Below are 14,259 nucleotides of genomic sequence, written 5' to 3'. Positions count from 1 at the left end.
CCTGCCAGTCCAGCGCCGCCAGAGCCAGCCGCCAGAGCCGCCCGCCAGTCCGGCGCCGCCAGAGCCGCCCGCCAGTCCAGCGCCGCCAGAGCCAGCCGCCAGAGCCGCCCGCCAGTCCGGCGCCGCCAGAGCCGCCAGTCCGGCGCCGCCAGAGCCGCCGCCAGTCCGGCGCCGCCAGAGCCAGCCGCCAGAGCCGCCTGCCAGTCCAGCGCCGCCAGAGCCAGCCGCCAGAGCCGCCCGCCAGTCCGGCGCCGCCAGAGCCGCCCGCCAGTCCGGCGCCGCCAGAGCCGCCCGCCAGTCCGGCGCCGCCAGAGCCGCCCGCCAGTCCGGCCCTGCCAGAGCCGCCCGCCAGTCCGCCAGTATGTTCTGTATTTCTTTGTTTTGGCCTGGTATGGCTCTCAATCAGGGACAGCTGTACTTCGTTGTCGCTGATTGGGAGCCATACTTAGGTAGCCTGTTTTCCTTTGGGTTTTGTGGGTGGTTCATTTCTGTTTAGTGTTACCTGACAGAACTGTTTTGGCTGTCGTTCGTTTCTTGTTTTGTTTAAAGTGTTCCATAAAAATATTATGATGGGCACTAACCACACTGCACCTTGGTCTACTCTTTCTGACGGCCGTTACATTAATCAAATTCATCCCGCCATTCTTGATTTCTTGTAAAAAAAAATCTAAATAATGATCTTACATCTTACTGCATTGTTAGGATCTAGTAACATAAGCATTTGGCTACACCCTCTATAACACCTGCTGAACTGTGTACGCGACCAATAAACTTTGATTTGACCAGTGCGAGTCGTAACTCACTGAAATTGACCCACATAGAACATCTGCAAGTAGAGAAGCGCGGAGAGATGAAGTAACACATTACTTCCCTAAACTGTCCAAAAATAACCCAGTCCCCTTGCAGAGGAGTGATTGAAGTGGTTGTAGGGTGTTCACTCCGCTAGACCGTGATTTAGAGAGATGCATCTCCTTCTGGCCTCTGCCTGGCAAGCCTTGATTACTTCATTATCTGTTCTTATCAACTTGGGGCTTGGGTAATGCCAAGTGACAGATGCTGAGGCAATGTTTGCAAACATCATCAGATTTGCGTGCAGGTCTTGACTGTGTTTGGGAAGTTGTGCTGTGAGGATATGCCAGGGCATATGGATTAGATGAGTTGGCCCAGGCCTGCTGGGTTGGGCTGGAGTCTGCTGTACTGGTTCGGACTAGTCAGAGCCTCGGCCCCCTGGTCAGCTTTGTGCTGGAATATTGAGGGTCGGGTGAGTAGAGGCTCACTGAATCTGTCACCATCTGGAGACAGCTGCCCAGTCCAACAACCAACCATTCCCTCCACACACACACACACACACACACACACACACACACACACACACACACACACACACACACACACACACACACACACACACACACACACACACACACACACACAGAAACCCCAGGGGGACCCAGGCCATGAGCTCATCAACCAATGCGGCAGGAGGCTGTGAGCAGGCCTTCCTCTCTTTCCTCAGAGGTAAACATCTTATTCTTGGTCTCGCTCCCTCTGGGATCTAAGATCAGTCTCTCTCTGTGGAGACCTACCCAGCACTAGGTCTCACATGCACATGGAGTAATCTCTTTAAAACTAAGCCCCCAGATGGACAGAAGGATAGATCTGTAGGTCTATTCTGAAATACACTACTTTGCTACATAGGCCTATGTTTAGGGATTTGATTCGATTTTGTTCATTAGGTGATTGATTGAGAAAGAAAATGTGCTTCTCTGCTTCTTTCCTTTTGTTTCTAGATTCCAATGAATTAATTGATGTGTTCATGTAGTAAATGTAATAAAATCTTTTTAACCTATTAAAGGGCTCTGTTCAATCCGTATCGCAGAAATTCTGCGATACAGAATGATTTAAATTTAAAGGCAATGTCGGCTTAATATGAAATTACCTTTACATTTCTAGCATGCCTCAGCGATACAGATTGAATAACCTTAAGTGTGTGGCTACATTAAACACTGTACATGTATATGACTGTTTTGACAACTTGTTTTTAGAAGGCTGCACATTTACAGGGCTACTCCCTTTAGATCTAAGCAGCATCATGCCTTCCTCATCATCTTAAATAAGCATGCCCCACTCAAGAAATTTAGAGCCAGGAACAGATATAGCCCTTGGTTCTCTCCAGACCTGACTGCCCTTAACCAACACAAAAACATCCTGTGGCGTTCTGCATTAGCATCGAACAGCCCCCGTGATATGCAACTTTTCAGGGAAGTTAGAAACCAATATACACAGGCAGTTAGAAAAGCCAAGGCTAGCTTTTTCAAGCAAAAATTTGCTTCCTGCAACACAAACTCAAAAATGTTCTGGGACACTGTAAAGTCCATGGAGAATAAGAGCACCTCCTCCCAGCTGCCCACTGCACTGAGGATAGGAACCTCTGTCACCACCGATAAATCCACTATAATTGAGAATTTCAATAAGCATTTTTCTACGGCTGGCCATGCTTTCCACCTGGCTACCCCTACCCCGGTCAACAGCACTGCACCCCCCACAGCAACTCGCCCAAGCCTTCCCCATTTCTCCTTCTTCCAAATCCAGTCAGCTGCAAAATCTGGACCCCTAAAATTCAGCCAGGCTAGACAATCTGGACCCTTTCTTTCTAAAATGATTACTAGCCTGTTCAACCTCTCTTTCGTGTCGTCTGAGATTCCCAAAGATTCAAAAGCAGCTGCGGTCATCCCCCTCTTCAAAGGTAGGGACACTCTTGACCCAAACTGCTACAGACCTATATCTATCCTACCCTGCCTTTCTAAGGTCTTTGAAAGCCAAGTCAACAAACAGACTACTGACCATTTCGAATCCCACTGCACCTTCTCCGCTATGCAATCTGGTTTCAGAGCTGGTCATTGGTGCACCTCAGCCACTCTCAAGGTCCTAAACGATATCTTAACCGCCATTGATAAGAAACAATACTGTGCAGCCGTATTCATTGACCTGGCCAAGGCTTTCGACCCTGTCAATCACCACATCCTCATCAGCAGACTCAATAGTCTTGGTTTCTCAAATGATTGCCTCACCTGGTTCACCAACTACTTCTCTGATAGAGTTCAGTGTGTCAAATCGGAGGGCCTGTTGTCCGGACCTCTGGCAGTCTCTATGGGGGTGCCACAGGGTTCAATTCTCGGGCCGACTCTCTTCTCTGTATACATCAATGATGTCGCTCTTGCTGCTGGTGAGTCTCTGATCCACCTCTACGCAGACGACACCATTCTGTATACTTCTGGCCCTTCTTTGGACACTGTGTTAACAACCCTCCAGACGAGCTTCAATGCCATACAACTCTCCTTCCGTGGCCTCCAACTGCTCTTAAATACAAGTAAAACTAAATGCATGCTCTTCAACCGATCGCTGCCCGCACCTGCCCGCCCGTCCAGCATCACTACTCTGGACGGTTCTGACTTAGAATATGTGGACAACTACAAATACCTAGGTGTCTGGTTACTGTAAACTCTTCTTCCAGACTCACATCAAACATCTCCAATCCAAAGTAAAATCTAGAATTGGCTTCCTATTTCGCAACAAAGCATCCTTCACTCATGCTGCCAAACATATCCTTGTAAAACTGACCATCCTACCGATCCTCGACTTCGGCGATGTCATTTACAAAATAGCCTCCAATACCCTATTCAATAAATTGGATGCAGTCTATCACAGTGCCATCCGTTTTGTCACCAAAGCCCCATATACTACCCACCACTGCGACCTGTATGCTCTCGTTGGTTAACCCACACTTCATACTCGTCGCCAAACCCACTGGCTCCAGGTCATCTACAAGACCCTGCTAGGTAAAGTCCCCCCTTATCTCAGCTCGCTGGTCACCATAGCAGCACCCACCTGTAGCACGCGCTCCAGCAGGTATATCTCACTGGTCACCCCCAAAGCCAATTCCTCCTTCTGCAGCCTTTCCTTCTAGTTCTCTGCTGCCAATGACTGGAACGAACTACAAAAATCTCTGAAACTGGAAACACTTATCTCCCTCACTAGCTTTAAGCACCAGCTGTCAGAGCAGCTCACAGATTACTGCACCTGTACATAGCCCATCTATAATTTAGCCCAAACAACTACCTCTTCCCCTACTGTATTTATTTATTTTGCTCCTTTGCACCCCATTATTTATATTTCTACTTTGCACTTTCTTCCACTGCAAATCTACCATTCCAGTGTTTTACTTGCTATATTGTATGTACTTCGCCACCATGGCCTTTTTTTGCCTTTACCTCCATTATCTCACCTCATTTGTTGACATTGTATATAGACTTATTTTTCTACTGTATTATTGACTGTATGTTTGTTTTACTCCATGTGTAACTCTGTGTTGCTGTATGTGTCAAACTGCTTTGCTTTATCTTGGCCAGGTCGCAATTGTAAATGAGAACTTGTTCTCAACTTGCCTACCTGGTTAAATAAAGGTGAAATAAAAAAATAAAAAATAAAAAATCATGACATATCTAAGCCTTCTTTACACCTTGCGCTAACATGGGAGGTCTGTGATCTGATCAATATGATCCGATCCCTATCTGATCAAGTTTGTCGCATCTACACATTGTATTAAAAGATGTCTGTTATCCATCCACTGTGTCCACTTTGTGACCAGATTAGCTAATGCCCCCCTGTATGCAAATTATTTAACAGATATTAATTCAAAATAATATGATTGTATTTATTTTAAGACAATTACTGATGCCTTAAGTCAGCGGTGCTAGCTGTCAATGATTTTAGAGGCCGGTATAATGATGATTTAAATAGTTTGGCCATCCAGACCTGTTTTCACTTAATTGCTATCCAGAGACCATGTGTGCCTGACTACCTCCAGAATATCAGATCATTATGTGTATTTTAATCGCCTACATCCGTCTAAAAATGTGGGCACAGTCAAAATGTGGACAATATCAGGACAAAGGGTTCATGTTAGCACCAGGTATAAACGGGGCTTAACAACCCACAATTGGAAATATAATTTTCACCTTCCCATCTGACAGTAGTAGAAACACAATACCGTAACACCCATCCTGCTGTTTCTATTCAAATAGGCAGGTATTCAAAGGCAAGATTTCTGACTGCCACCATGTTGGTCAGTTGACAGGTCATTTAAAGAATGTGCTAGAGTGTTTATACCAAGATGTAATCGTCACTACCTTTTTTAGAGCTGAACCTAAATCTAAGCATGCATTATTATTTCAATAGTCATTTAAGAATAAAACTTGTAAGTTAATAATTATTGCAGTCAACACTTTTCCCCTTTTCAATAAAAAAACTTTATTATTGTAACAATTTCAACATTATTTCCACATAAAGCGCATATAAAAATAAAATAACATTAATCTGTGGTAGGAGTCCGTAGCTGTAATATCACTCAGATCAGATGTACCCGATAATGTCATTACATATGATAGGTTGTCGGCTGCCTGTCTTCATGAGAGCGTTGAACTGGTAGAAGTCCGTCCCCAGTTCATGCAGGCCTGTGTGGGATTGGTGAAAGAAGGGTTTGCGTGGCTGGAAGCCCACAGGGCAGGACATGCGTTTTGGGGCTGCCGCGGCCCTACTGACCCTGGTGGAGTCTGCTGGTCTGGCCCTCATCTCCACGCTTTTTGACATCCCCGCCAGCTTCCTCCTCATGTTGACCAGGAGGTCCTTGGCCAGGCGCCGGCCTGCGTGGGGCTTGAGTTCTGCTGGCTCAGGACACTCTGGCAGATCCATCCAGTTCTTAATGAGGTCAGCGAAGCTGTTGTCCCCCAGCACCAGGGGCTGTCTGTTCCTGCTGCGGCTCAGCAGTGACGTGGTCCAGTCCTCCGGGTCGCTGCTTGCCTCAAATGATGTCCAGCGCTCCAGACAAGCGTCCGACGTGGACTTGGGCCGGATCCGGTCGGCAGAGCCCACTCCCCGGTTGGTTCGGAGGCAGGCAGAGTTAGACACCCGTACGTTCCTGGTCCTCCTGAGCACCACGCCCTCATCCTGCCAGGACGCCTCTGAGTAGCCTGAGTCAAACTCCAGACTCTTCTCACTGCTAGGGGAGCTCTGCATTAGCCGCTCTTGCCCTTCCTCCTCCACCTCTTCTTCCTCCTCCACGGGGCTGGCCAGGCAGCAAGCTGAGTCATAGGTGCTGGCCTCGCTGGCCTCAGAGATGGGTCTACGGAGGCATGTCAGGCGCTCCCGCTGCTGCGTTCCCTGCTGGCAAATGCGCGACATGGCGTAGGAATGGCCGGAGGGCTCGCTGAGCGGCCTTTTCATGTGTTTCAGATCCTGCAAGGACCTCATCATGTACTGCATCTGGTCCACCAGACAGTCTCCAGAGTCCCGCAGACACAGCTAGAAAGACGGAGAGAGATATAACAGGTTGGTTACTGACAGACTGAACACTGACTCCTCCATACATGGTTTAAGGACATTTCAGAACAAAATGTGTAACAGAGCACTTTTACAGAAACAAATTCACAGTTCACTTTAACTGAATGTCAAGGTTAGTCCACCCCCCATCCAAGTTCTTATTAGAACTATGCCATCCACCAACTCCTGGTCCAAAAGCTTAAGTAGTTTCCTGTGCTTCTACCCAGCACTGCACCAAGATTCTAATCAGTTGAGATCACACTCTGCAGCCGTACCACCACCACACATCAAGTCAGACATTCCACCCAAACCTCAGAGCAGCTTTATGGAGAAGCTTCTCAGTGGCATGCTCTGAGTTTATTAGAATATGGCTTGTGGGAACAGGATGTACAGGGAAACACTCGCTGCCTCTTTCGGTTGGACAAACTAGAGACTGATACATTTTAGAGGCGCTCAGTATTACACATCCTTTACTACAAACAAGAATCACAGGATGCCTTCGGGATTAGCCCATATTGTCCAGCAGGAAATGACATCACCGTTCTGGAATTACACAATGGGAGTGAGAAACCCTATGTATGAATCATATCAAAGTCATCACCAAATCATCTGAAATATAGAAATCTGAATGACAGTCTGAATGACACAAGTTCCCATGGCATTCAGTTACATTACAACAATATTCTCAGGATGTCTTAACAATTAAATCTACATTTCAAATGGGTGAACATCAAGTAATGTAAAAGGGGAGGGGAAAACAAAACAGAAACCACAACCAAACAGAATGTGCCTAGTGTGGTTTGGGAACCACCACTGAATCCATCTTATCACATCAAGGTTAAAAGGTGACAAGGCAACACCTCAAGATCAATCCCATTCACTCGGGTGTTGTAGCAAACAGAACACAGGCTACTGTATGCACAGGACATTTCTTGTTTAAAAAACATTTCCTGCTGTACTACAAATCACCACAAATAACAGCTTTAGAATGATGTCATTTGTTAAACTTTCATTTGTAATAATCCTCCAAGGTTTTTCCATGTTTTGTAGCATACTTGTGTAGCATGCTTGTGTTTGCTACCTCCCAACCCTCATCCGTCTTAGGCCAGAGTGCTGTTTGGAGGCACAGTGAGGAGACCAAATCAGCAGAGACGATGCCCTGATGTTATCACAGCTGTGGGAACTTAACCATTTGGCTGTAGAAGAGAGCTCTGTTTGACAGTGAGACAGGGCCTTGGAGGCGCATTAACACTGAAAGGTCTGCCATGTGCATTGTCCTTCACAATAGTGTGGAGGTCTGACTCATCCATCTCAATACAATACCCCGAAAGGCTCGGGTGATAGAAATTGTGCCCTAAATCGAATCTCGGAGAGAATCTGAAAGAGGGCACATAAATATGTTGCACATTTCCATAAAGGATTTACCTCGTTTTTTTACCCAAAAGGCTCTGACTTTTCTGTTTCCATCTGCACATGTCTCATGGCTCTGGTGGACCCGCTCTAACTTGGGACCAAAGCCAGGCCACCGGTACTTTTAAGCTTTAATTTACCTAACAATGGTTCACTATGAACTTCAACACCTTCTCACAAAGTAACTGTTTTGATGATGCAGAGGTTGTTGATTCTGCTCTTCACAAGTCCCCACTGTCAGCCCTAGATATGGAAACCCAATTTCCCTAGCATAACATTCAGGTGTATAGTGTAACACTGGTGTTACAGTCGAAAAGCAGCAAAATTGTACCCTGCAGCCTTCCATTACTGTGGTGTTATTAAACACCGGTAGATAGCACCAGTCAGTCATTGGTTAACGTAAGAGATAATGCTCCAAGGCCAAATCGGAGGGCCTGTTGTCCGGACCTCTGGCAGTCTCTATGGGGGTGCCACAGGGTTCAATTCTCGGGCCGACTCTCTTCTCTGTATACATCAATGATGTCGCTCTTGCTGCTGGTGAGTCTCTGATCCACCTCTACGCAGACGACACCATTCTGTATACTTCTGGCCCTTCTTTGGACATTGTGTTAACCTGTCTGGGCTAGGGGGCAGTATTTTCACGGCCGGATAAAAACCGTACCCAATTTAAACAGGTTACTACTCTGGCCCAGAAACTAGAATATTCATAATATTAGTAGATTTGGATAGAAAACACTCTGAAGTTTCTAAAACTTTTTGAATGGTTTCTGTGACTATAACAGAACTCATATGGCAGGCAAAAACCTGAGAAAATTCCAAGCAGGAAGTGGAAAGTCTGAGAATTGTAGTTCTTCTTTTGATTCTCTATCAAAACTACAGTGTCTGTGGGGGACGTTGCACTTCCTAAGGCTTCCATTGGCTGTCTAAAGCCTTCAGAAAGTGGTTTGAGCATTTTCCTGTCACTGGACAGATAATAGGAGCTCAGTTTCTGAGTGGACTGCCTGGCAACAAAGGGATTGGATATGCTCGGTCCCGCGAGCACACCCCTCCTTCTTTTTCTTCAACCGGACAATAATGCTATCGTCCGGTTGGAATATTATCGCAATTTTACGTTAAAAATACCATAAAGATTGATTTTAAACAACGTTTGACATGCTTCTAAGTATGGTAATGGAACATTTTGACTTTTCGTTTCTCATTCCGCGCTCGCGCGTTATGCCTTTGGATAAGTGATCTGTACGCACGAACAAAACGGAGGTATTTGTACATAAATATGGATTATTTCGAACAAAAACAACATTTCTTGTGGAAGTAGCAGTCTGGGAGTGCATTCTGACGAAGATCAGCAAAGGTAGGAGAATATTTCCAATACTAATTCTGAGTTTAGGTTGTTCCGAACTTGGCGGGTGTCTGAATAGCTCGCCGTGATGGCTGAGCTAGGTACTCACAGCGGTTGCATCCAGGGGTAGTCTATCTATAATTCTTAAAATAATTGTTTTATATTTTGTCAATGTTTATGATGAGTATTTTTGTAAATTGATGTGCACATTCACCGGGCGTTTTGGTGGGAATACATTTTCTGAACATCACGCATCAATGTAAAATGCTGTTTTTGGATATAAATATGAACTTTATCGAACAAAACATACATGTATTGTGTAACATAATGTCCTAGGAGTGTCATCTGATGAAGATCGTCAAAGGTTAGTGCTTCATTTAGCTGTGTTTTGGGTTTTATTGACAGATGTCCTTGCTTGGAAAATGGCTGTGTGATTATTTTTGTCTATGTACTCTCCTAACATAATCTAATGTTTTGCTTTCACTGTAAAGCCTTTTTGAAATCAGACAATGTGGTTAGATTAACGTCCCACCTAGCCTATAGAAGTTAACTAACCTCCAGACAAGCTTCAATGCCATACAACTCTCCTTCCGTGGCCTCCAACTGCTCTTAAATGCAAGTAAAACTAAATGCATGCTCTTCAACCGATCGCTGCCCGCACGTGCCTGCCTGTCCAGCATCACTACTCTGGACGGTTCTGACTTAGAATATGTGGACAACTACAAATACCTAGGTGTCTGGTTACTGTAAACTCTCCTTCCAGACTCACATTAAGCATCTCCAATCCAAAATTAAATCTAGAATCGGCTTCCTATTTCGCAAACAAAGCATCCTTCACTCATGTTGCCAAACATACCCTCGTAAAACTGACCATCCTACCAATCCTCGATTTCGGCGATGTCATTTACAAAATAGCCTCCAACACTCTACTCAACAAACTGGATGCAGTCTATCACAGTGCCGTGCATTTTGTCACCAAAGCCCCATATACTACCCACCACAGCGACCTGTACGCTTCCGTTGGCTCGCACTCGCTTCATACTCGTCGCCAACCCCACTGGCTCCAGGTCATCTACCATAGCAGCACCCACCCTTTATCACGCGCTGCAGCAGGTATATTTCACTGGTCACCCCCAAAGCCAATTCCTCCTTCGGCTGCCTTTCCTTCCAGTTCTCTGCTGCCAATGACTGGAACGAACTGCAAAAATCACTGAAGCTGGAGACTCATATCTCCCTCACTAACTTTAAGCACCAGCTGTCAGAGCTGCTTACAGATCACTGCACCTGTACATAGCCCATCTGTAAATAGCCCATCCAACTACCTCATCCCCACACTGTATTTATTTATTTATCTTGCTCCTTTGTACCCCAGTATCTCTACTTGCAAATTAATCTGTTGCACATTTATCACTCCAGTGTTTAATTGCTATATTGTAATTACTTCACCACCATGGCCTATTTATTGCCATACCTCCCTTATCTTACCTCCTTTGCACACACTGTATATAGACTTTTCTACTGTATTATTGACTGTATGTTTGTTTATTCCATGTATAACTCTGTGTTGTTGTATGTGTCGAACTGCTTTGCATTAGCTTGGCCAGGTCGCAGTTGTAAATGAGAACTTGTTCTCAACTAGCCTACCTGGTTAAATAAAGGTGAAATAAATTAAAAATAAATTAAAAAAGGCCATATCTGTGCTACAGGAAAGACTCAGAAGGAAGGACTTCACACATATGATGGAGGGAGGCATGTACAGAAATGATAATGACATGTCTATGACGTTATTGATCCTTGATTAATCATCAATAACACATATATAACGCACCAATGAATAAGTCTATTGCAAGTAACCAGCTAAAATATATTCTGATTTCCAGACATTTGCAACTGCATCTGCCAGAAATGACTAAGTAGCCTATGGAAAAAGTAAGCAATAAACAAAACAGTATTTCTCAAGAAAAATTCGTTAAGAAAATGGATTTAGGCCTTAAAGTTAAAATGGAATAATTACAAGAGTTTGTAATCTTTCCAATACAATTATTCTCAGCTGCTCTGTATTGTCTAACTGTCATAGGAGGGTCGTAAAGTTATAAGCGCCGACCATTTGGTTTTATTTACCACAACATTCAGCCGCTCAATTTAATAACCTCCCCGACTGTTCTGTACAACTGTTAGAAAGAAATATATAGGCACTTCACACAAAATAACACATGCAATCATCTACAAATAACAATCTGGAAATGTTCCAAAATAAACTTACCATTGCTCTTGTCGTGTCTGATTGTATGAAATCCAAATTGATTACTTTATCCTGCAAAAAGACAAGAATTATTCAGCATACAAAATGATGTTCTCTAGCGCTAAAGTTGCCTTGCCTATAGGATGCATTTCTCTAGATCAGGCTACTTACATCGGGTGAATAATTGACTTCTCTAATAGAACAATTAATCCAAAGCGGTTGCAACTTTCTCAGTAGGTCCGATGTCCACTCAACGCCTCTCAGACAGAAGAGTGCATGTGGTTGTAGGGCAGGCCGTGTACTTTGTGAGCGCAGTCTCTTTCCACCCAGCCAGTTAACGGCGCGCATCACAGAATGCGCCAATAGAAACGCGCCTGAAATACGACCCAACACCTAAACAACCGCGTCAAAACATTTCCCCACACCTGAGAAGTTCTGCTGTATTAAAACAATTGCCAGGAATTAAAACAATCGCCAGGACTACACTGGTGGGATTTCAGTCATGTGTCAATCATGGACGAGACGATGTTTTTTATTATTTGTCTCAGACTGGACAAAGAGACACATAGGAGTACCTAACTATATTGTTTGATGTTTTTTCGATTATCATAGGCTGTTAGCCTACATAGGCCAACATACAGTTTTGGATTTAGGCTTCTTCACCAATGTGCAACTTTTAGTTCAAAGTTGCCGTAAAACGCGCATGATGCTTTGTTGAAAAATGTCTAGACCTACCAAGTTTATGTAATCAGTTGCATTTCACTATAGAGAAATAATAAGAAAAACCTTTCATTTCCAACACAGTGAATAAAGGGCTCTTCTCGTGTGGATGCAGTTAGGCTACATTTGATTTGAAGCACATAGAGGCGTGTAGCACCACCTGACGGATTGTTCTGGAACCATGGAACGGCACACAACTTGAACACTCAAACTACCCCCATCCTATTTTACCTGAGCGCTTGGTACCCTGGGCTGTTGGGAGTCCATTGTTGTCCCAATGCCTACACCATTCGCTGCATTCTTTACTTAATGGAAGTTTTGCCGTGCAAATGCTGGAGCTGGACTGTTACATTGTCCCCGATCAATTTATTGGAACGAGCAAGACTGCACATCACAGTCTGTATAGGCTTAGGCAGATCATGTACATAGCTGCACATTTGAATGTACAAGGCCCCCCCCCCCCCCATCACCCTCCATTGTCTGTTCCTCATGCATATGAATACTCCATGTAATTGGGGGATGAAGCATTGTTGGCACAGTTGGTACATTCTCATTTACATTTGTGCACATTAGGATGGATGTGCAATGTTTACCTTATGGGGATGTTCTACTTACCTTTAAGACCCTAATTAAATCTGATTAGCATTGCTATGCCATGTTCAAAATGGCATTCTTACAGCGGAATCTGTAGATAGGTCATATTATTCTAGAGACACCAGGAGAATGGTATTTGAGGTGATCCAAACTTTATTTAAATGAAACAATAGTAGGACTTTTAAAGCATTTGAAATATTTGCCAAAACACTATCATTGTTCATTTCTTTCTTATCATTGTGATATATTATGTTACCTCTTTATCAGTCGTGTGTGAATAGTATAGGAGTAGAAATAGCCCTAATTCACACTATGGAGAAAGCAAGTCTCTAGATGTAACAGGTGTATACATACATCAAGGCACAAACATACTGCAAAAGACATGGGATGAAAACAAAATATACTAATGTTAGGAACATACGTATTCAATATTGTTTAAAAAAAATCTCGAAGGTTTTTAAATCTTCAAATTGATACTTTTTTTCTTGACTTTTTGTAATTATTTTCGAAGGAATGTTACATTGTGACGATTAAAGAAGTACAGCTATGATCATCAACGGACAGTCCATGTGTAATGATAAGTGATATGATACAGCATACAACGTTGGTTTGTTATGTAAATATTAGCAAAAACTTGTTCCTCTCAATTCATGTTCTCTCTCCATGCTTGTTTCCCTTAAAAAAAAAGCTTTATGCAATTGAAAGTTTCATAAAATGCCGACATCTATTAAAGTAAAGTGAATGTAAAGGATATAAAAGTTTTTTCCCCCTATTTTTCTAACCTCGGATAATACTTATAAAACAACAAAGAAAGAAGCAAAAAAATTATACATCTGAGATCAAATTCAGACTTGGCAGAATAAAAAGAGACCCCTATCAAATTAAATATCTAAAATAAACAAACATACACAAGAGGGAGAGGAGGACATGACAGTTGAGAATAAGTGATCATTGGAATAATTCTGCAAGGCTTTTTCTCCCAACTTCTCAGTTTGTTATGTTTGTTTCCATATAGAAAAGCAGGAGTTTTCAGGGCCGGTACAGTCTGTCTGTGACGGTGGTGTGTCTGTCCACTCTATCCCCCAGGCAGCAGACTCATTGAATAAGCACTCCTGGCGAAGAGAGGCAAGAAGAGTCAGCTAGCCCAGACATGGCTGAGCAAATATGTATTAAATATGAGATGTGCAGTTTGTGTATGTATGGTAATGAGAAAGGGAAACGTTTTACATGTAAGACATGCAGGGGGTCTATCTATGATGTACTGCTGAGTCAATTTAACCATCAGAAAACAAATCATACATCATGTACAGTTGAAGTTTACATACACCTTAGCCAATTACATTTAAACTCAGTTTTTCACAATTCCTGACACTTAATCCTAGTAAAAATTCCCTGTTTTAGGTCAGTTAGGATCACCACTTTATTTTAAGAATGTGAAATGTCAGAGTAATAGTAGAGAGAATGATTTATTTCCACTTTTATTTCTTTCATCACATTCCCAGTGGGTCAGAAGTTCACATACATTCAATTAATATTTGGTAGCATTGCCTTTAAATTGTTAAACTTAGGTCAAACA

The 14,259-nt window shown here is 43.5% G+C and overlaps 2 protein-coding genes across 2 annotated transcripts in view; both read right to left on the bottom strand.

Annotated features, from left to right (window-relative positions):
• Positions 1-5,285: 5,285 nt before the first annotated feature.
• On the bottom strand, positions 5,286-11,707 carry LOC106582755 (PAK4-inhibitor inka2). The gene is made up of 3 exons (XM_014166145.3): positions 11,541-11,707; positions 11,391-11,441; positions 5,286-6,360 (listed from the first exon to the last, which is right to left on the bottom strand). The coding sequence occupies exons 2-3, from the start codon at positions 11,391-11,393 to the stop codon at positions 5,413-5,415; spliced, it is 951 nt and encodes a 316-aa protein (XP_014021620.3). The 5' UTR covers positions 11,394-11,441; positions 11,541-11,707; the 3' UTR covers positions 5,286-5,412.
• A 1,111-nt stretch (positions 11,708-12,818) lies between these two features.
• The window catches only part of LOC106582753 (guanine nucleotide-binding protein G(i) subunit alpha-2), a 189,953-nt gene continuing 188,512 nt past the window's right edge, over positions 12,819-14,259 (bottom strand). Inside the window, exon 9 of the mRNA XM_014166144.3 lies at positions 12,819-13,795. The gene's annotated coding sequence lies outside the window, so the exon portion shown is untranslated. The remainder of the gene's footprint in view (positions 13,796-14,259) is intronic.

This window comes from Salmo salar, chromosome 22 (genome assembly GCF_965601325.2).
Source record: "Salmo salar chromosome 22, fSalSal1, whole genome shotgun sequence".
Taxonomy (NCBI): domain Eukaryota; kingdom Metazoa; phylum Chordata; class Actinopteri; order Salmoniformes; family Salmonidae; genus Salmo; species Salmo salar.
This window is presented reverse-complemented; position numbering and strand designations above follow the sequence as displayed.